The following is a 22077-nucleotide window of genomic DNA, read 5'->3' as shown; positions in this document are numbered from 1 at the left end:
GTAACTCCACTAGTTGTATTACTGTGCCACATAATATCTTTCTCATCAAAAGTTGCTGGATAGTTTAAGAATGCAGAACATAGTTCACATGCTGTTACTTTATTCAGCAAGGTCAAGTCCATTATGTTCTGCTTCCAATTACTAATCTCACTTTATGACAAGATATTTCTTTCACATTAAGACCATTTTTATACTTTGGTACTGCACAAAATGAACAAATTCCACATGGTATGGTCTGGAACCATTCCCCAGTAACATCAGATTATTTCAAATATTCATCAGAGAAAGCACACAGTGCGCGAGTTAGATGACACAGTGTTGACTACATTTGTAGATGCAGGAACATTTGGTATTGAGTTCCATCCTTATTGTTTCTTCACAAAACTAACAACATTATTGTGCATGGGCATCCAATGACAGAGGCACACACCACAAGCTACTGACTGATATTGGGTTAGTTATGAGGCAGAGGAGCAAGCTGTAAATTATGAGAAGTCAGGTTGAAATTAGGATCAATTCCAACCAAGACAAAGCGAGGCCTTCAGCAAAAATAGAGAAATATCACAATAGAAATTCCACAAGTCTCACCCAGAAGGACAGTACATTTAAGTGTTGCTGCAACTGCCAGTGTTGACTTAATTTTAATTGTAGATGTCTTCTGAAAATTTATTTAAGCGTTTCTTAGAATCAGAGGAAAGTCTTCTGTAAATAAAATTAATTACGAATCTTTTCACAAGCAATTATTTGGAATAGGATCACAGAATGTCACAACATGGAAGGCAGCTGTTTGGCCCTTTGTGTTGGATATTCCAAAGTGCTTTGGAGAGTCCATTCTATAAGGTTTCATTGTTAAGGGTAAACAAAAACTAATATCACAGATTGTATCTTTATTGTCTAATACTGAGTAATTAACATTGAAACACATTATACATGGAACATTATGGATATAAAATGGGCATCAATACGTAGCATGTTATTTCCAATCACATTTTTTGACAAGAGAAACATCCTCATAGAACTTGGCCCAGGAGCCCCTGAAAGTTGGTATTAGCTGCCAATCAAACTCACTTGCCCAGAAAGTAGGCATGATAATGGGGAATGTAGCAATGGCATGAAATTCACAGGGAGTCTGAAGGATGAACTGAGTTTCCTTAACAACATGAATTTCACTATTTTGCACATGGACCCAACCCTGCTAAATTCATGCCTACATTTCTGGATTAGCAGTTTGATCACACCACAACAAGGAATCAAAGTGCTGTTGACAATCAATCCTGGTAAATGGAGGAGATGTCTCTTATTTCTTATTGTCTGGATCCTATTTTATCTGGCTCATTGCCTATGCTCATCTGCCACACTTAGTCTTTGTGGCCCTATGGGACTGATTGAGGTGGAGGTGAATTCCATGACTGTCCCTGGAGGCAAAGTGTATTAAATAAGCCTCAGCTAACAGATCCTCAGGCCCCAGCCCGGAATGTCAAAGGCTTTTTAATTATTTTTACAAATATAACTATAAAAGATTAAAAAGTTTTACTTAGAAATGATTTTATCAACTGGAACTTAACAAAACAAAAAGATAAAGTAAAAGAAAAAAAACACATGACAACACTTAACTTTTTAATGAAGACAAGAGCCTGCTGAAATCCAGAGTAAAAGAAGTCCACATGAAAGGTCTCAACTCGAAATGTCGATTGTTCATTTACTTCTGCAGAAATTGCCTGACCAACTGAGTTCCTCCAGCAACTCGTGTTTTGTTTAACTTTTTAAAATAAATTTTGGCAACTGCATTCAAGTGAATGGGGTCATGCAATGTACAGTTCATCAGCCATAGCTGGAGGAAGGTAGAGGGGACAGATGTAAAGTGCATTTGGTATTAGTTTATTATTGTCACTTGTACCGAGGTACAGTGAAAAACTTGTCTTGCATACCGATCATACAGGTCAATTCATTACACAGTGCAGTTACATTGAGTTAGTACAGAGTGCATTGAGGTAGCACAGAGTGTATTGAGGTAGTACAGGTAAAAACAATAACAGTATAGAGTAAAGTGTCACAGCTACAGAGAAAGTGCAGTGCAATAAGGTGCAAGGTTGCAGTAAGGTAGATCTTGAGGTCAGAGTCCATCTCATTGTATAAGGGAACCATTCAATAGTCTTATCAGTGGGGTAGAAGTGGTCCTTAAGTCTGGTGGTATGCGCCCTGAGGCTCCTGTATCTTCTACCCGATGGAAGAGGAGAGAAGAAAGAATGACCCAGGTGGGTGGGGTCCCCCAACTCGAGGGTTTTGTGGTTTGCTGCTAAGAGCACATTGGCATCAGAACTCCAGCTCGTCTTTTCCTCCCTCATTTCAATGCACAGGCGTGGGAGTCAGAGATGAGGTGGCTTGTGAGGAGAATATTGCCAGTGGTTCACTAAAGAAATGCCAGTCAGATATAAACAGTGCTTGATCCATTGTGCCTCAGACTTCTCCTTTTGCCCCTGTTCACTATACAACTTTATTTGTTCACATTTATCCACCACTACACAGAATGGATTGTGAAGTCACTGATCTCCAGCATAATTAAATATTAAACAATATAATGTATGACACACATTTTGAATCAGGCTGGGGTGTTTAGTTATAGCAGGTGATTTTAACACTGGGTTGTAATCAGAAATTCCAATTGTGTTTTTACCTGTATGGTAATTCACAAAGAAAGTTAGAAATATATAACAATTAAAAGCTTGTCCTAAACTAGTTTGTTTAAAATCCCGTCTGCCTCCCCGTACTCCCTCAGGTATAACGTACTTAAAGCTGATGATTCTATTCTCAAATGTATTTTTCAATGGAGTAATAATTCACCCAATCATAACTTTACAAACTAAAGAATTTGATGCTGTACAGAGAGAGAGCAGATAAGGTGGTATGAGCAACAAGGGACTTTGTTGAAAGCACCCACACAAAATCAATGTGGTCAGATTCAGAACGTTGAAATTCAAGTAACGACCCGAGTCTTTCACTACTTGTGAATAGTGCTTACAGTCAGCAGGAAGACCAGTGTGTGAACTATTGATCTACAGACACAAGTTTAAGTTTCTTTATGGCAACTGGGGATTTTAGATTCAAGTAATTAAATAAACCTGTAAAATAAAGTCCAGAAAATAATTACCAATGGTGACAAGAAAAAATAGTGGATTCTCTTTTTGGAAGAAGCAACATTTTATTCATTACTGGTCTTTAAGGGATGAAACAGCTATCCATGCCAGATCTGGTCTCCAAGTGAGTCACAACCAACAATGTGGTTGAAGTGATTAAGCATGCCACTTAGTTCAGAGGCTACAATGTTTGCCTTATTGGTAATATCCACATTCCAAAATAAATTAATAGAAAAAATAGAAAATGCAGACAAACTATTTTTCACATACTGTATACTGTACCAGTGGGAGAATTAAATTAAAAACATAAAATGCTGGAAACACTCAGCAAGTCAGGGAGCAGCTGTGGAAAGAGAAAAAAGTTAACAATTCAGGTTGAAGACCTTACATCAGAACGTGGAAGAGTTGGAAGCCAAACATGTTCTAAGTTGCAGAGAAGGGTGATATGCAGAGAGAACAATGACGCCTGTGTTGGGGTGGAGACCAAGGAGGACTGAATGATGCAGATTGTGGTGGTGCTCGCTGATAGAGAGTGGTTAAAGCTTGTTATTCGCAGCTGATATGTCTGGAGGAGGTGTAAATAGAAGATGATAAATAAAAATTGAAAGAGGAAAGGAAACATAGTGCAAGTATAGTGAGATAAAAAAGCACTGTAGTTGCTGGAAATATGAAATACAAGAGAATGATCAGGAGGTCAGGCAGCTTCCATGGAGAGAGTAAATAGAGTTAATATTACAGGTTGATTACTTTGTATCAGAACCGAAAGGGTTTATCAGCTGAATTTTTTGAATTCAACATTGTGTCCCAAGGACTGTAATCTGCTTGGTCAGAAGATGAGATGCTTATGTTGAGTTTCATTAGTGTATGAAGCCAAAGACAGATGTTAGGGAGAATTGAAGTGATGGCTCAGGGTCAACCTTGATGATTAAAAGGAGGTATTCGACAATGCACATCATCTAATCTACCTTTGGATTCTTCATTTTAGAGGAGACTACATGTGAACGCAGAATGGAATTTGCAAATCTGGAAGTACAAGTAAATCGCTGTCTCACCCTGGACAGTGGGAAGGGAAGAGTTAAAGGCCCAGAGTTGCATTGCCTGCAGTTGCATGGGAAAATGCTGCGAGAAAGAGAGGTGTTGTTAGAGGTGGAAGAGAAGACCAAGAAGTGCAAGGGGAAGGCAGAGGAAGATGTCAGAAATGATCAAGGATGATTCTTTGAATGTGGAAGTCGGGGGGGGGGGGGGGGGGGGGAGTTGTGGGGAGTAGGCAGAGGTGGAAGGTGAGGACCGGGAAACCCATTCCTTGCTCTGTGTGAGAAGAGAGCGTGAGAATTAGTCATTTCCTAACATTGTCACAAAGTACGTTTCATAACAGAAAAATAAAGAGAAAATGCTGGAGATACTCTGTAGGCCAAGCAACATCTGTGGAGAGGTTCTGCCTGGCCTGAGTATTTTCAGCATTTTCTGTTTTTATTTTAGGACTCCAGCATCAGCAGTGTCTTGCATTTTGAACCAGATAATTGAGAGCTGCAGAATCCCAAAGCACCATCAGCAGTTGCACTTTCTGTCACAAAGGTACTTTAGACATATTCATGAAAGCACTGTTTGTGCACTGAACTGCTGACCAAGTTCTTTGTTCCTAAATTTCTGCCAATCATAGAAAGATCAGATACATACTCCTGAAGAAGAGATGCTGGTGGGCTCCATTGATCATAAGAGGCTAAAGATGAAGGTTAGTGTAGGAACTGAATGGAGGATTAACAAGATAGGCTGAGGGACATCCTCACAGACTCAACTTTCTTAGAAGTTTAAGGAGATTCGACACGTCATCGAAGACTCTGACAAACTTCTACAGATGTACAATGGAAAGCATTCTGACTGGTTGCATCACAGCCTGGTATAGAAACTTCAATGCACAGGAATGCAAGAGGCTACAGTGAGTGGTGGACTCAGCCAGTTCCATCATGGGTACAGCTCTCCCCACCAATGAGGACACCTACAAGAGGCAGGGTCTCAGGAAGTTGACATGCATTATCCAGGCTATGCCCTCTTGTCATTGCTGCCATCAGGCAGGAGGTACAGCAGCCTGAAGACCCACACATCAAGGTTCAACAACAGCTTCTTCCCCACTGCCATAAAGTTTTTGAATCGACCTGAAAAACTCTAATTCTACCTCAGGCTATATTTCGTCAACTTGCGCTAATGTTGTTATATCTATTTTAGTTTATTTTGTTATGCAAGTTATGTTTAATTTGTGTTAACTTAAGTCTATATAATTCATGTTTGTAATATACTGTGCTGCTGCTGCTTCAAAAAGCTAATTTTCATGGCATTTATACCCTGGGTATGTATGCCCATGTCAAGTTCAAGTTTATTGTCTTGACATGGAACACAGCTTCACATTGAGCTCATGTACATCTCTCAAAAGCTGCCAAGAGGTTTCTCTCAACATAATTGCATCTTAACAGTTATAGTTGCAAATCAAAAACTAATTGCTTTCCATACTTATAGGGCTTTTTAATCTTCATATACATGCTCACACCCAAGTGTGATCTGACATTGGTAAGATTAAGCCAACCTTCGCAGGTTGCTGACGCAGAATTCGCGAAGCTGGACTGAAGGCTCCTCAGATTTCTGTTACATTCACATGTTTCTTTCACACCAAGCAATTTAAGGGCATAAACTTAGTTTTCTGTTTGTGAGGCATACCAAGCCTCCCCATCAGTGGGTCAGATACTAAAGCTCTATACTTAACCTTCCGTCTATAAGATATCTTTATTAGTCACATGCACATTGAAACACACAGTGAAATGCATCTTTTGCTAGTGTTCTGGGGGCAGCCCGCAAGTGTCGCCATGCTTCCAGTGCCAACATAGCATGCCCACAACTTCCTAACCTGTATGTCTTTATACCCAGAGGAAACCCACGCCAAACTCCTTACAGACAGTGGCCAGAATTGAACCCGGGTCTCTGGCACTGTAATAGCATTACGCTAACCGCTACACTACCATGCCTGCCTTAACGATATTTTTGTATGCAGTGATTCATGGATTTCCCTTTCTTTTTGGCCTCTAATCTTCTTTCTTGTGTCCAGCATATAATTCTCAAAAGTTGGACAAACCATCTGAAGTGAAAAAAACCTTTATGCATTCATGTATGACTGGAAGTCTCACAGGACAATATTTTCATTCAGATGCCAGGCCACTAAATAAATTTTGTGCAAATGTTCATAACTTCATATTCAAGGATCACGTAGGCTTTTAATGGAGTAAATAAGCAAAGCTAGAGCAACAAATGACTGCAGATGCTGGAATCTAGATGTAAAAACATGATGATGCTGGAGGAGTGCTGAGGCCTGCTGAGTTCTTCCAGCATCATCATGTTTTTCAAATAAATAAGGTTTCTTTTTACTGCTCCTGTAGGGTCAGTAATCAGAGAATACTGATTTACCCTAACTGGCAAAAGAACTAGATTAGACATGAGGAAAGAGCTTTTACACAGCAAGTTGTTTTGTTCTGGAATGCCCTACCTGGATGGTGATGGGAGTAGATTCAATAATAACTTTCATAAGAGAGCTGAATAAATATTGAATTAGGGAGCATTGATGTCATGGGAAAAATCAAGGGCACAGGACTAACTGGGTTAACTTATTCAAAGAGCCAGCAGAGGCAAGATAAGCTAAGTGGATTCATTCTGTGCAGTATAATTCTGTAAGTTTGTGTCAAGCAAACTATGTGGGATACGTCAATCCAATTAATATTTGGCATTATAATTTTGAATGCCAGAGCTACAAAACTGATAGGAATGCAGTAAAACTTCAACATGGAATGGGTAGTAATATAACAAAACCAAAATATTTTCTTGCACATGTTATCACTTATTAGCTCAAAAAGCTGCATTTGTTGTTGTTTTATGTCACTGAGACAGACCCTGGAAAAAGTGTCCAGAAATAGTTATTTTTGCTTTTCTAGATCAAGAGTTGCTTTAATTTCAGTGTTGTTTATGGAGTTTGCTCTTAAGTTCTCCGGGCGTACAATTTGTGGCCATTTTGGAGCGGCCATTGTGAGAGTGGGCCAGCGTAGGAGTGGGGATATGAGGTTTTGGCTCAGGAGGCTCCAGCGAGGAGGCACAGGTGAGTAGCTGGTAAGAACAGGTAAGAGTTTTTTTTAAAACAGTAGTTAAATAAAAAGACACCAAATTACAACTGATAAAATGGATGCAGGATCAGGTGATGCGTTGCAGCTGCATGATGTGGGAGCCAGTGGACCCCCCCCCCCATTGTGGTTCCTGGTGACCACATCTGCATCAAGTGTTGGTTGTTCGAGGAACTTGGGCTCAAAGTTGAAGGCCTGGAATCTGTGCTTCAAACAGTGCGATGCATCAGGGAGGGGAAGAGTTACCTGGGTGCTGTGTTTTAGGAGGCAGTCACCCCGTTAGATTAACTACTTCAAATTCGGTACGTGCTCAGGGACAAGAGGGTGCAACTGCGAGTGAGGCAGGTAGGGGAACCCAAGAGGTAGTGCTCAAGGAGCCTCAGCCCTTGAACTTGGCCAACAGGTCTGAGATTCTTGCTCCCTGTATGGATGAGAGTGGGGGCTGTAGGAAGGATGAGCAACCGAACCATGGCACCGTGGTTCAGGGAGCCATTCAAGAGGGGGGACAGAAGAGAAGTTGTAATTGGGGATCGTATAGTCATGGGAATAGACACACAATTCTTTTTTGCAAGGATCGAGGGTCCCGAAGACGGTGTTGCCTGCCTGGTGCCTGGGTTCGGGGCATCTAATCTGACCTGCAGAAGAATTTGGAGTGGGAAGGGAAAGGTCCAGTTGTCATGGTCCATGCGGGCACAAACGACTTAGGAAGAACAAGGTAAGATGTTCTGCTGAGAGAATTTGAGCAGCTAGGGACTAAATTAAAAAGCAGAACCAAAAAGATAATAATCTATGGATTGCTACCTGAGCCATGTGCAAATTGGCACAGGGTCAATAAGATCAGAGAGTTAAATGTGTGACTCAAAGATTGGTGTGGAAGAAGTGGGTTTGAATTCATGGGACATTGGCACCAGTATTAGGGAAGGAGGGAACTGTTCCGATGGGACAGGCTCCACCTGAACCATGCTGGGACCAGGGTCTTGATGAATCGCATAACTAGGGCTGTGGATAGGGCTTTAAATTAAATAGTAGGGGGGTGGGTTCAACAGATTGGAAAAGTATGGATAAAGTAAAAGGGAAGGAGAGTGCAGGAGAGGTATTTGAAGTCTCCAGAATAAAGAATAAGACAAAGTTTAGAAAAGGATAAGAATTTAACTTCAGGCAACATGGAGACAAATTTGTGAAGAAGGGTGTTGAATACAGGACTCAAGGTGTTATATTTGAATACACGCAGTATGCAAAATAAGGTAGATGAGCTCGTAGTGCAGTTAGAAATTGGCAGGTATGACATTTTGGGCATCACAGAGTTATGGTTGAAAGAAGATCACAGCTGGGAGCTAAACATCCAAGGATACACATCCTATCGAAAAGACAGGCAGGTGGGCAGGGGGTGGGGTGGCTCTGTTGGTAAAAAATGAAATCAAATCCTCAGCAAGAAGTGACATGGGACCAGAAGATGTGGAATCCTTGTGGGTAGAGTCCAGAAATTGCAAATGTCCAAAGACCATGATGGGAGTAAAATGTGGGCCTCTGAAGAGTAGCCAGGATGTAGGGTACAAATTACAACAGCAGATAGAAAAGGCATGTAAAAAGGGCAATGTTACAGGAGTCATGGGGGATTTCAATATTCAGGTAGATTGGGGGAATCAGGTTGGGACTGGATACCAAGAGAGGGAATTTGTAGAATGCCTACGAGATGGCTTTTTAGAGCAGCTTGTGGTCGAGCCCACTGGGGAAAAGGCAATTCTGGATTTGGTGTTGTGCAGTGAACCAGGTTTGATTAGCGAGCTTAAGGTAAAGGAACCCTTCGGAGGCAGTGATCATAATATGATAGAATTCACCCTGCAGTTTGAGAGGGAGAAGCTAAAATTGGATGCATCAGTATTTCAGTTGATTAAGGCTAACTACAGAGGCATGAGGGAGGAGCTGGCCAAAGTTGATTGGAAGGGGACCCTTGCAGGGACGATGGTAGAACAGCAATGGCAGGAGTTTCTGGGAGTAATTCGGAAGACACAGGATCAGTTCATCCCAAAGACGAAGAAACATTCTAAAGAGGGGATGAGGCAACTGTGGCTCATAAGGGAAGTCAAAGACAGCACAAAAGCAAAAGAGAGGGCATACAATATTGCAAAAAACAGTGGGAAGCTAGAGGATTGGGAAGCTTTTAAAACCAACAGAAGGCAACTAAAGAAGCAATAAGGGAAGAAAAGAGGAAATATGAAGGTAAGCTAGCCAATAATACAAATGAGGATACCAAAAGTGTTTTTTTAAAGATATATAAAGAGTGAAAGATGCAAGAGTAGACATCGGACTGCTGGAAAATGATGCAGGAGAGGTAGTAATGGGGAACAAAGAGATGGCAGATGAACTGAATAAGTATTTTGTGTCAGTCTTCACTGTGGAAGACACCAGCAATGTGCCAGAAATTTGAGAGAGTCAGGGGGCAGAAGTAAGTGTAGTCGCTATTACTAAGGAGAAGGTGCTTGGGAAACTGAAAGGTCTGAAGGTAGATGAGTCACCTGGACCGGATGGACCACACACCAGGGTTCTGAAAGACGTAGCTGAAGAGACTTTGGAGGCATTAGTAGTGATCTTTCAAGAATCACTAGATTCAGGAATGGTTCTGGAGCACTGCATAATTGTAAATGTCACTCCACTTTTTCAGAAGGGAGGGAGGCAAAGGCAGGAAATTATAGGCCATTTAGCCTGACTTCAGTGCTTGGTAAGGTGTTAGAGTCCATTATTAAGGATGAGGTTTCGGGGTACTTGGAAGCACAGGACAAAATAGGCCGAAGTCAGCATGGTTTCCTTAAGGGGAGATCTTGCCTGACAAATCTGTTGTAATTCTTTGAGGATGTAACAGGCAAGATAGACAAAGGAGAGTCAGTGAATGTTGTTTACTTGGATTTTCAGAAGGCCTTCGACAAGGTGCTGCACATGAGGCTGCTAAGCAAGATAGGAGCCCATGGTATTACAGGAAAGGTACTAGCATGGATAGAAGATTGGCTGACTGGCAAAAGGCAAAGAGTGGGAATAAAGGGGGCCTTTTCTGGTTGGCTGCTGGTGACTAGTGGTGTTCTGCAGGAGTTGGTGTTGGGTCCACTACTTTTCACGTTACACGTTAATGATCCGGATGAAGGAATTCATGGTTTTGTGGCCAAATTTGCAGATGATACAAAGATAGGTGGAGGGGCAGATAGTGTTGAGGCAGCAGGGAGTCTGCAGAAGGACTTGGACAGGTTAGGAGAATGGGCAAAGAAGTGGCAGATGGAATACAGCATAGGAAAGTATATGGTCAAGCACTTTGGTAGAAGGAATAAAGATGTCGACTATTTTATAAGTGGGGAGCGAATTCAGAAATCAGAGGTGCAAAGGGACTTGGAAGTCCTTGTGCAGGATTCCCTAAAGGATAACTTGCAGGTTGAGTCGGTAGTAAGGAAGGTAAATGTAATGTTAGCCTTCATTCTGAGAGGACTAGAATATAAAAGCAGGGATTTAATGCTGAAGCTTTATAAGGCATTGGTCAGACCACATTTGGAGTATTGTGAGCAGTTTGGGCTCCATATCTAAGGAAGGTTGTGCTGGCATTGGAGAGGGTCCAGAGGAGATTTACGAGAATGATCCCAGGAATCAAAGCGTTAATGTATGAGGAGCGCTTGACGGCTCTGGGCTGGAGGTTAGGAGTTTAGATCTCATTGAAACCTACTGAATATTGAAAGGCCTGGATAGAATGGATGTGGAGAGGATGTTTCCAGTAATGGGAGAGTCTAGGACCAGAGGGCACAGGCTCAGAACAGAAGAATGTCCCTTTAGAACAGAGATAAGGAGGAATTTCTTTAGCCATAGGTTCTTGATTAGAAAAGGCATCAAATGTTAAAGGGAGAAGGCAGGAAAATGGGGTTGAGAGGGAAAGATAAATCAACCATGATTGAATGGCAGAGCAGACTCGAAGGGCCGAATGGCCTAATTCTGCTCCAATGTCTTGTCATTTTATATCATGAAAGTGAACTGGGAGTATAATGAAATTTTAATTGATAATTCTGTGCTGAAAAACATCACCCTCCCATAGATATACCGTGTTGGTTTACATTGTGCATCTCAGAGTCCATATTATCTTTACAAACAGACATGCCACACAGAAGTTTAAACTGCAACTTGAGGCCTGTGGAATAAATGGCAACATGGATAAGAAATTCTCTCAAGGCCAGAAAATAAACTGTCCTAGGAAACGTCTGTTTGTTCAGTTGGAGGAGTGAGTAGTGATGCTCCCCAGGAAACAGTGTTTTTTGTGCTATGACTTCAATATGGGTGTGTGATGGGCTGACTGGCCTCCAAATGTACTGTAATAAATCAATGAATCATGATTCATGAAACCAATAGAACCTTACAACATAGGAGAAGGCCATCTGACCTCTTGTATTATTTGAAAGACCAATTAGATGAGATACAATCCATGCCTTAATGCCATTGCACTACAATTACTTCCCTTTTAGTACAAGTCCAATTCCCTTCTGAAAGTTACCACTGAATGTCCCTTCCACTTTCCATTCAAGTATTCCAGACCAATCCACTGGAGGGAAAAAACCTCATCTCTCCAAGATTCTTCTGGCAACCAACCTTTTACCAGATGAAGACCTCATTGCTTGCTTTGGAAAAATTGCTACCACCTGCAGGACTCATGTTCCATCTCTATGATTACAAGGAGATAGTGATTGAACTGCTGTTAATTGTGCAAGAATCTGATTTGGGGATTTAATAAATCAAGACACGAGACCAGAATTCATTGTTCTGAAACAGTATTACTTGACATTGATTACAATAATGTTAATGTAACAGTTGACACCACAATATTCTCTCTCTCTAGCTTCTGATGCTGGGAGTCTTCCCAGGGGTCAATCCTTTAGTTAGTCTTCTAGCAGACCAACTAAAGGACTCACCACCAAGACCAAAATGAAATTATGTAAAGCTTCTGTGCTCAGCACTTTCATGCATGGTGAAGAAACATAGAAAACCTGGTCATAGAGAGATACAGCATGGAAAAAGGGTCTTTGGCTCATTGTCCATGTCAACCATCAACCACCTATTTACATGAATCCTCTTTGTTTTTATTCTCAAGGCACTTTCATCAACTCCCCCTCAGTTTCTACCATTCACCTACACAATCAGGGCAACTTAAAGAGGTAAATTAACTTCCCAACCCACATGTCTAAGAGATACGGGAGGAAACCAGAGCACCCAGAAGAAATGTACACGGCCACAGGGAGAACATAAAAACCCCACACAGACAGCATCCGAGGTCAGGATTGAACTTGGGTCTCTGATGTGCTGAGGCAGCGGGCTCTGCTGTCTGAGCCACTATACTGCCATATGGAACTTAAGCAAACCAAGAGCAAAGATTAAACTGTTTTGGTCTGTGTTGCTTACACTGCACATTCCATATCAAATGGAAAGGTGAAGTCACCATTGTTGTGAGGAGCAAATTTATTAAACTCAACAGCTCTACTCAAACAGAGATCATTGCACTGGTTGGGCCACCTAAACAGATTGGAAGTTGATTATATGTCTAAAGGGGGAACTATCAGTGGGAACAAGAACAAGTGCATACCTCAAGTTCACTGTAAAGACGTTACCAAGATATGAAGGCATTTGGAATTGCTCCTGAACTATGGGAAACCCTGGTAAATTTTTAGAACATATCACCTTATTGTCTTCAGGACAGTATCAAAGGACATGAGTCTTGACAGGAATTGGTTCCAACAACTTGATGAGTAAAAAGATCTTTGGAAGCATGTACCTTCAAGTATCCAAATATGACACAAATATTCCAACTACAGGTCATACCAATTTCAAATGGGGCAATTCAGTCATGAGCCATTGCCCATCATTTATGGCTTAGACCACAACATCCATTGTGTTCTACAAATGAAATAATGCTAAACCACAAAGTCTTCTTGCAGTGTTCTTATATCTGCATCCCCAATTAATAACCAGTGGAATTAGCTTTCCCCATAAACAAGAAAAAAAACATTTAAAACTTTGAACTCCTCTACAAAATCTGTGTTAATCTTCCAAATCTAGCATCCATAGCATAAAGATATTCACTAATGAATCCAATCAAAAATCCCAAAGAAATGTCTTGACCCAAACAATGGAAATCACTATTGCAAGGTCCAGCAGTTTAAGGGAGATGATAAAAATGCACATTGTAGATGTTGGTAGAAGGATAAGTTTAGTTTAACTTAAAGGTGAGCGAAGGCTTCTGTGGAGTGGTTCAACACTACATATTCTTAACTTTCTCAGAACTGGACTCTCCAGATCTGGTTATTTCAGCACTTTGTACCACAAGATTCAGTTTGTTCCACTCTTCTCACATACTCTCTCACTTGCATCTTCTGCATTGTCACATAGAAACAAAATATACTTTTAAAAGCAATTTTGTTCATTTTAAAACTTTATGCAATAAAACCCACAATGAAAGTTGATGGAAGAGGAAGAGAATATCTTTCAGTAGCTCATGCTGTCACATAATTGACAGTATAATAGTTTATGTGACTCAACAACCCTTTTTGCTGAATAGAATCCATTCCCCAGAAATCAGCCATTCAACCCTTCAATGGCCTCTGCTGCAACTTGTGCTTCCGCTGAGCTACCCTACACCAGCAAACCTCATCAATATATCCTTCTTGTCTTTACTCCCTTCTATGTATATTCTGGCTTTGCATTCAGACTGGACACCACAACTACTCACTGTAGTGGTGATGGCCATATTTTAACCACTCACTGTGTAAGGTTTCTCCTGAATTCCCCACTAGATGTATTAGTGTCTTGTTGTTGTTGTTATTATTATTATTATAAGGTAGTCCATCAGGATCAATGACGACTTGCTTTCACTACAAGTTTGTGCCCTTTGAGGTGGCCGCCTTAAATATTTCACATTTTGTTTAGCTCACCCTCACAAGTCAAGCTACCTTATCCAAGGTTGCCCTGTCAATCCCTTTAATAATCACAAAGATCTTTATCAAGTTACCCACTATTCTGGAGAGCAGATGGCCAATCTTTCTTTAATGGCATAACCTATCAGTGCAAGTGCATACCTTTTGCATCTTCCCCAATGCTTTTACATCCTTCATGTAACAGGGTTCACTGTGCAGTTTGACCATGCAGATGTATCATTACCTCATAACTGCAACTTGAACTGTAGATAGTTAATGATAGAAAAATAGGGGGCTATGTGGGAGGGAAGGGTTAGATAGATCTTAGAGCAGGATAAAATGTCGGCACAACATTGTGGGCTGAAGGGCCTGTACTGTTCTGTAGTGTTCTCTGTTCTTTGTTCTATGCATTTCAGTGCTGGGTATGTGATTAACATATAGTAGTACTTTCAATAATCCTTCCAATGGAGTCATTGCACTGAAGCAATAATTCCAACAACATGAAAAACAGACATCACCAAACACCAAAATAAAATCAGAAATACAGACAACAGTAAGCCATTTTATCCTTTTCGTTACTCCACCATTTAAGATAACAGCCCAACCCCCTCTCTCTCTTTCTTTCTCCATGACTCTACCTTTTAACTTACTGCCACTGTGTTGTGCTAACCCAATATCCCCCGATTCCTTTAACATCCAAAAATCCATTGACCTCTTTTTCGGACATACTGGGTGGTTGAGCTCCCACAACCCTCTTGAACTGAGAACTCCAAAGATTCACTATTGCTGGGTGAAGATATTTTTTCTTCTCATCTCCAGCCCTTATTTTAAAACTGGGACACTCTGGTTCAAGACACCACAGACAGGGGAAACGTCTTGTGATCTTTTCCTGGAAATTCAAAATCACTTTTCTGTGCAAAAGTAATTGGGCTTCTTCTCATCATTTACACCGAGGAACACAACAAATTGGTAAAATTGCAGGAAAAACAAGCTATCTGATTACTGATGTAAGCAACTTTAATTGCCTTGAACCTTAGTGAACCATAGATTTTAAAATGCAAAATATACAAGTTTTGACTAGCTAAGCCCTGCAATAACTGCAGCTTGTTTCACATAACAAAGATACTAGCACTTTATACATATTGAAGTATAGTCATTGTACAGCAGGAAACGCAGCAGCTAATTTGTGTACAGTAAGCTGCCACAAACAACAAACTGATGGAAGGCCATGAAACAAGTGTTTCTCTCTCTAAAGATGCCACCTGACTTCTGAGTGTATCCAGCATGTTCTGTTTAACACTTTTTCTTGATTAAAAGACAGGCTTGCATTTCCATAGTGCCTTCCTCATCATCTCAAAGCAGCAGCTGGTTTCAACACATTCTTGCCAAACAGCCATGCCATAATTGATGAAATAGCCAGTTTCTGCATTAGAATACTGCACAGAGTGCCAGGAATAACACACATTTTATTCCCAAAATAGTGGAATGGGATCACATTGAGGTTGGTGGAAAATATAGATGTAGATTTTTATTAGTCATATGTACATCAAAACACACAGTGAAATGCATCTTTCTGTGTTACCGAGAATATGCTGGGGACAGTCCACAAGTGTCTCCACTTTTCCGGCACCAACACCAGCATGCCCACAGCTCCTAATTTGTACATCTTTGGAATGGGGGTGGAAACTAGAGTACCCAGAGGAAATTCACGCAGACACGGGTAGAACGTACAAACTCCTAACAGACAGCAGTGGGAATTGAACCCGGGTCTCTGGCGCTGTAATAGCGTTACACTAACCGCTACACTATTGTGCCGCCCTCAGACATCAGTGAAACAATTCATTATACAGAGACATACAGCACAGAAACAAGCCCTTCAGTCCACTGTGCCGTGCCAACTATCGGCTACCTATCCATACAAATTCTATTTTCCAGAACTCGGGCCATAGCTTCATGGTGATTCAAGTGCTCTTCCTCAATGTTGTTTAAGTACCCGCCTCGTCCACCCCAGTGCATTCCAGATCTCAGCTACCCTTGGCGTGAAAAAAAAATTCTTCCCACAAATCCCCTCACCTTAAACTTATGCCCTCTGGTTGTGAATTCTTCTACCAAGGGGAAAAGTTTCTCAGTACCTACTCGATCTGTGCCCTTCAAGATTTTTCTATTCCTCTATCAGGAGGGAAAACCCAGCTTCTCCACATAGCTCACAGTAGCACTTCCACAGTGAAATCCTGCCAAACTTCTTCCCTCATCTCTCTGCAGAGAGACTTGAACTCAGAAAATAACCTGATTGGAGTTTATAAAATTATGAGAGGCATGTTTAGCCTAGACAGAATCTTTTCCCCAGGGTAGAAATGTCAAATACTAGAAGGCATGTTTTTATGGTGAGAGGTCAAAAGTTTAAAGGAGATGTGTGGGGCAAGTTTTGTTTAGAAACGCAGGGAGTGGTGGGTACCTGGAACTCGCTGCCAGGGATGGTGGTGGAAGCAGATACAACAGTGGCGTTTAAGAAGCGGGGATATGGATGGGAACGGGGGTGGGCGGGGATATGGACGGGAACCCAGGGGATGGGGATAGGGACGGGAACTGGGGTGGGGGGGGGGGGAATAGGGACGGGAACTGGGGTGGGGGGGATAGGGACGGGAACTGGGGTGGGGGGGATAGGGATCACATGCAGGCAGAAGAGATTTAGTATAATTTGGCATCATGTTGGGTACAGACATCATGGGCCGAAGGGCCTGTTCCTGTGCTGTTCTATGTTCTGACTCAGAGGCTCGTCTACTAAGCTTCTGATGTATAGGGGCCAGCAATCCCAAACAATTCCCTTGCAAGTATTACGCTGGGTTACTGTTACATTCACCGGAGAGGGCTCTTTAACGTTTCATCTGAAAGACCGCACTTCCGACAGTGCAGCATTGCTTCAGGCTGTGACCAAACCACCCTCCTTACCTTTAATTTCTGAACGGTTTTGTTCTCCTCCGGCTGCCGGTTCCACACGGTGGTGCCTCCTTTGCTGTATTGAACCGTCCAGCCTTCGTGGCGCTCGCACTGCTCCCTGAACGAGGTGAAATGCGCATCGTCGGGGACTTGGACTATCTCTCCCCGGGACATCCTGCAACGAGAAACCGGGGCAACCTTCAGCTCAGAGCGCTTCCAGCGAAATCCACACACACGCACCGAATCCCCAGCCCTCGGGCACACCAACCCTGCTGGATAACCAGAGATGCGCGCTGTCTCCGCTTTCAGATCTTCCCCTCAGTCTATCACCTTGCCCACTTTACTTTAGCTTTCTCTCTCTCGCCTGGTCCTACGCCGGCCGTGCCTTGTGAAGCTGCATCAGTTTTGGGTTGGGGTTTGGGAGGGGGTGTGGGGAGGACGAGGACCTTGGGATTGATGTTGTTTATCTATGATGCAAACTCTCCAGCTGGAAGCGGAAACTGACCAGGCGCCGGCTGAAACCGAACCGAACAGTAAAGTCCCGCACAAGATGCAAACTGACGCTTCCAACCTCCTGCACTCCGCATGAAACAATCCCAGCCAAGAACTAGCTCCCCTGCAACTGGGAACCGGGAGGGGGCGGGAGGGGGGGGGGCGCAGATTGATACAAACCTATCAGGTCTGTCCAAACTCCCACCGAGTGTTAACGACGCTCTCAGGCCGTGCGAAGCTGAACCAATGTCGAATAGCTTCCACTATCTCTGGGAAGCGAATGGCTCTCTCCAGAGTTTTTTTTCTCTCTCGCCCTTGCTTCTGCTCATGAGTTCATAGGGAAAGTCCGGAAATGCAGCTGATTTATCAAGACACATTTTTTTCAAAGTATCTTTTTTTTCCGTTTACAGCAGGAAGACTGATTAATTTTTACTAAGAGTTTTCACCAGATTAGCTTGCTGGCCAGAGAAGTGTGATCCTTGGGTTGGGCAATGTACAGTAGCAGTCACGGTCATATGGGAACTATGTTGTCATATTGCAGATGGTCGGATTCCAGTTCAAAAGACAGCACTGAATAAGTCACAGTATCAGAAAATGCACATAACAGATTGAAAAGCAAAGGAAATCTGAAAATGTTGGAAATCTGAAATAAAAATAGATAGTTCTGGAAACTTTCAGCAGAGCGGGCAGAATCAGTGGTGTGAGGCACTGAGTTAATGTTTCAGGTCATTGAGCCTTACTGAGAATTGATGAATATTTAAGATATCTTTATTGGTCACCTCGACATCGAAACGCACAGTGAAATAAACCTTTTTTTGCGTAGAGTGTTCTGGGGGCAGCCGGCAAATGTTGCCACGCTTCCGGCGCCAACATAGCATGCCCGCAACTTCCTAACCCGTACGTCTTTGGAATGTGGGAGGAAACCAGCGCACCCGGAGGAAACCCACGCAGACACGGGGAGAACGTACAGACTCCTTACAGACAGTGGCAGGAATTGAACCCTGGTTGCTGGTGCTGTAATACTGTTATGCTAACCGCTACACTACCATGCCTGCCTACAAGCATTTCTTTTTTTGTTGTTGCTTTTTTATTTCAGACAACCAGTTAACCATTTAGGCATTAGACTCTGTCAAGGTCTTTCAGCCAAGGTTCATTGAGTTGGATGGAAGTTGTAGATTCAAGTTCATATCCAGAGACAGAAGCACAAATTCCCAGATGTACCACTGGAGACTATGCATCTTTGTCAAATATGACGTTAAGCCGGAGTTTCACCTGCTTTCTTGGAAGATTTCACAGTGCTGGTTGAAGATAAATAAGGTGAGTTTTCTGAGTCCTGGCCTAATATTCATGTCAGCTAATGGGTTGGATTGTCCTGGACCCAGTTTACAAATGGCCCAGCTTGGCCATTTCCAAGTGGAATGGGTGGAGGGATCCCAATGGGTGGAGGGATCCCAATGGGTGGAGGGATCCCAATGGCAAAAAAGCCTGAGAAACTAGCACCCAAAATGCCCTGATGGCCCTTGGCAACTCACACTCAAAGGCCTTTGTATTTAATTCACGTTAGTCAAAGATATTTTTAAAAAACTATTCAAATTGATTTAAAAATAAAAATTATTTGAAAAGTAAAATACATAATCAAAGACCCCACCCACCCGGGTCATTCTTTCTTCTCCCCTCTCCCATCAGGCAGAAGATACAGGAGCCTGAGGGCACATACCAACAAGCTCAAGGACAGCTTCTATCCCAAGGTGATAAGACTATTGAATGGTTCCCTTATACGATGAGATGGACTCTTGACCTCACAATCTACCTTGTTATGGCCTTGCACCTTATTGTCTACCTGCAATGCACTTCCCTGTAGCTGTGACACTTTACCCTGTATTCTGTGATTGTTTTTACCCTGTACTACCTCAATGTACTGTGTAATGAATTGATCTGTATGAACGGTATGCAAGACAAGTTTTTCACTGTACCTCGGTACAAGTAACAATAATAAACCAATACCAATATATTCAATCCAAAATCTTTAAATATTAACAAGGAAATACAAATATTAAAATAAAATAACTTAATAACATAAATAAAATAAGTTCAAATAAAATAATACTTCTTTTCAAAGTCCACAACTGGCATCATGCTTAGCATAAAGTTGAGGGTTGGTTGGTGTGTTTTGTGCCCCTCTCTCCAGCTCCTTCTTACTCTGCCACTGAGCTCACTGGTGAATCCAGCGGTGGAAAGGAAAGTCAAACGTGCTTGACCTTCTGCCTTTTAATGTACATGCGCAGAAGTCCAAGATGTTCCAGACATCTGGATATAAGGGTTTTGTGAAAAGAATTAAAGTATAGTTAATTGATTGACAGACAGGAAATATAGGATAAATGGGACTGTTCCCAGGTGGAGATGGGAACTAATGGCATACTGTGGGGATTTGTGTTTGGGCCCAAGCTCTTCACAATATATATCAACGATATGAATGAGAGAACTGAACATATTATTTGTAAGCTTACTGACGACTTGACAAAGGTGTAATAGGGAGTTGTGAAAAGGACGAACAAGGTGATTTTGGAAGGTTGAGAGAAACAACAAATGCCACATAATGCCGAAAATGAAGTTTCAACTTCAGTAGGAGAAACAGAAAAGCAGAGTATTATTTAAACAATCAGAGATCAGGAAATGTTGATGTACAAAGAGACCAGGGTGTCCTTGCACATGAGTCAGTGAAAGCAAACATGCAGATGCAGTATGCAGTTAAGAAGGCATGTGGCACGCTGGTCTTCAATGAGTACAGGAACCTTGCTGAGTCCACACATGGAGTATTGTGTGCAGTTTTAGTCTCTTTATCTGAGAAGCGATATATTGCCACAGAGGGAGTGTTGCAAGTGTTCACCAGACTGATTCCTAGGGTGGCAGGATTGTCATACAAGGAGAGATTGACTCAAATTGGCCTGTAGAGTTTAGAGGAATGAGATCTGATAGACCTAAATGGATTGGGTGTGGGAAGAATGTCTCTTTTGGCTGAGGGTTCTACAACAAAGGGGTAGGTCATTGAAGACTGAGATGAGGAGAAATTTCTTCACTCAGACAGTGGGAAACCTGTTAGATTACAGAAGGTGGTGGAGACTAGGTCAGTAAATATGTTGAAGAAGGAGGTAGATAAATTTCTGAACACAGAAAGCAGCAAGAAGTATGGGAGAGAATGGGGATATAGGATAAAGGATCAGTCATTATCATATTGAATGATGGGAGCAGGTTCGCTGGGCCAGATAGGCTACTCTTGCTTCAATTTTTGATGAAGAATAGATAGCTGACAATTGTCTATAGAACCAATGGTAGTGGGTCAGCAATACTCAGTCCATTATCTAAATCTGATGGAACTCTTTGGTGGAGGCAAGTTGCCGTGTTACATTTGTTTCAGCAGCATTGGCTGGGAACCCTTGTGGAATGTCTTTAGACCACTGAAGGACTCGTACGTTCATCACCACCTATAACAGGGAGAAAACACTTTATTTTAGAAATAATAGCCCAGATTTTCCTGGGTGTACAAATAATGGAAAATCAAAGGGGTGAGTAGATGGGTCATTCCTGCAGTTCACCTGAGCCTCCCCCTTTCAAAGGAACGGACAGGTTGAGGTATACAACATTATAAGGCACAGATAAAACCTACAGTGGGAAACTTTCCCCCATCAGCAGAGGTGTCCAAAACTGGAGGGCTTAGGTTTAAGGTGAGGGGTAAGAGGTTGGGAGGAGATCTGACAAAGAACTTTTTCAGCCTGAGGGTGATTGGTATCTGGAATGCACTGCCTGAGGGGTTGATGGAAGTGGATACTCTCACAACAGTTAAGAGGTATCAGGGCGAGCAGTTGAACTGTAAAGGCACAGAAGGCTACAAACCAAGTGCTGGTAAATAGAATTAGTTTGAATGGGTACAATGATTAATGAGAACATTGTGGCCAGTTGCTGAGCTGCTTTGTTCCGTCGTTCTATGACATAATATCAGTTATTCATTTCGTGGCTCTTGTTTCACACACTTATTGTGCCCGGGCAATCCAATAGCCCTGGGTATGGGCAGAAGAACACACAGCTGTTGAGATGTCACGTGAGATCACGCAAGATCAGGTAGAAGATACAGGAGCCTGAGGGCACGTACCACCTGACTTAAGGACAGCTTCTACCCCACTGTGATAAGACTATTGAATGGTTCCCTTATACAACGAGATGGACTCTGACCTCACAATCTACCTTGTTGTGAACTTGCACCTTATTGCACTGCACTTTCTCTGTTGCTGTGACACTTTACTCTGTACTGGTATTGTTTTTACCTGTACTGCATCAATGCACTCTGTACTAACTCAATGTAACTGCACCATGTAATGAATTCACCTGTACGAACGGTGTGCAAGACAAGTTTTTCACTGTACCTCAGTACAAGTG

At 42.2% G+C, this 22077-nt stretch overlaps 1 protein-coding gene across 2 annotated transcripts in view; it reads right to left on the bottom strand.

The window, feature by feature from the left end:
* Positions 1 to 17849, bottom strand: part of LOC127569867 (START domain-containing protein 10-like) — a 109411-nt gene extending 91562 nt beyond the window's left edge. The window contains exons 1-2 of one of the 2 annotated variants that reach the window (XM_052014854.1): positions 17827 to 17849; positions 17167 to 17329 (exon numbers count right to left, since the gene is read on the bottom strand). In XM_052014854.1, coding sequence (XP_051870814.1) covers positions 17167 to 17328 — 162 coding nt within the window. In that variant the 5' untranslated portion in view covers position 17329; positions 17827 to 17849. Of the gene's footprint in view, positions 1 to 17166; positions 17330 to 17659; positions 17734 to 17826 lie in introns of those variants that run through there. The other variant, XM_052014853.1, reaches the window with a different exon arrangement.
* Positions 17850 to 22077: the final 4228 nt, after the last annotated feature.

Source organism: Pristis pectinata, chromosome 4, assembly GCF_009764475.1.
Source record: "Pristis pectinata isolate sPriPec2 chromosome 4, sPriPec2.1.pri, whole genome shotgun sequence".
Classification (NCBI taxonomy): Eukaryota; Metazoa; Chordata; class Chondrichthyes; order Rhinopristiformes; family Pristidae; genus Pristis; species Pristis pectinata.
This window is presented reverse-complemented; position numbering and strand designations above follow the sequence as displayed.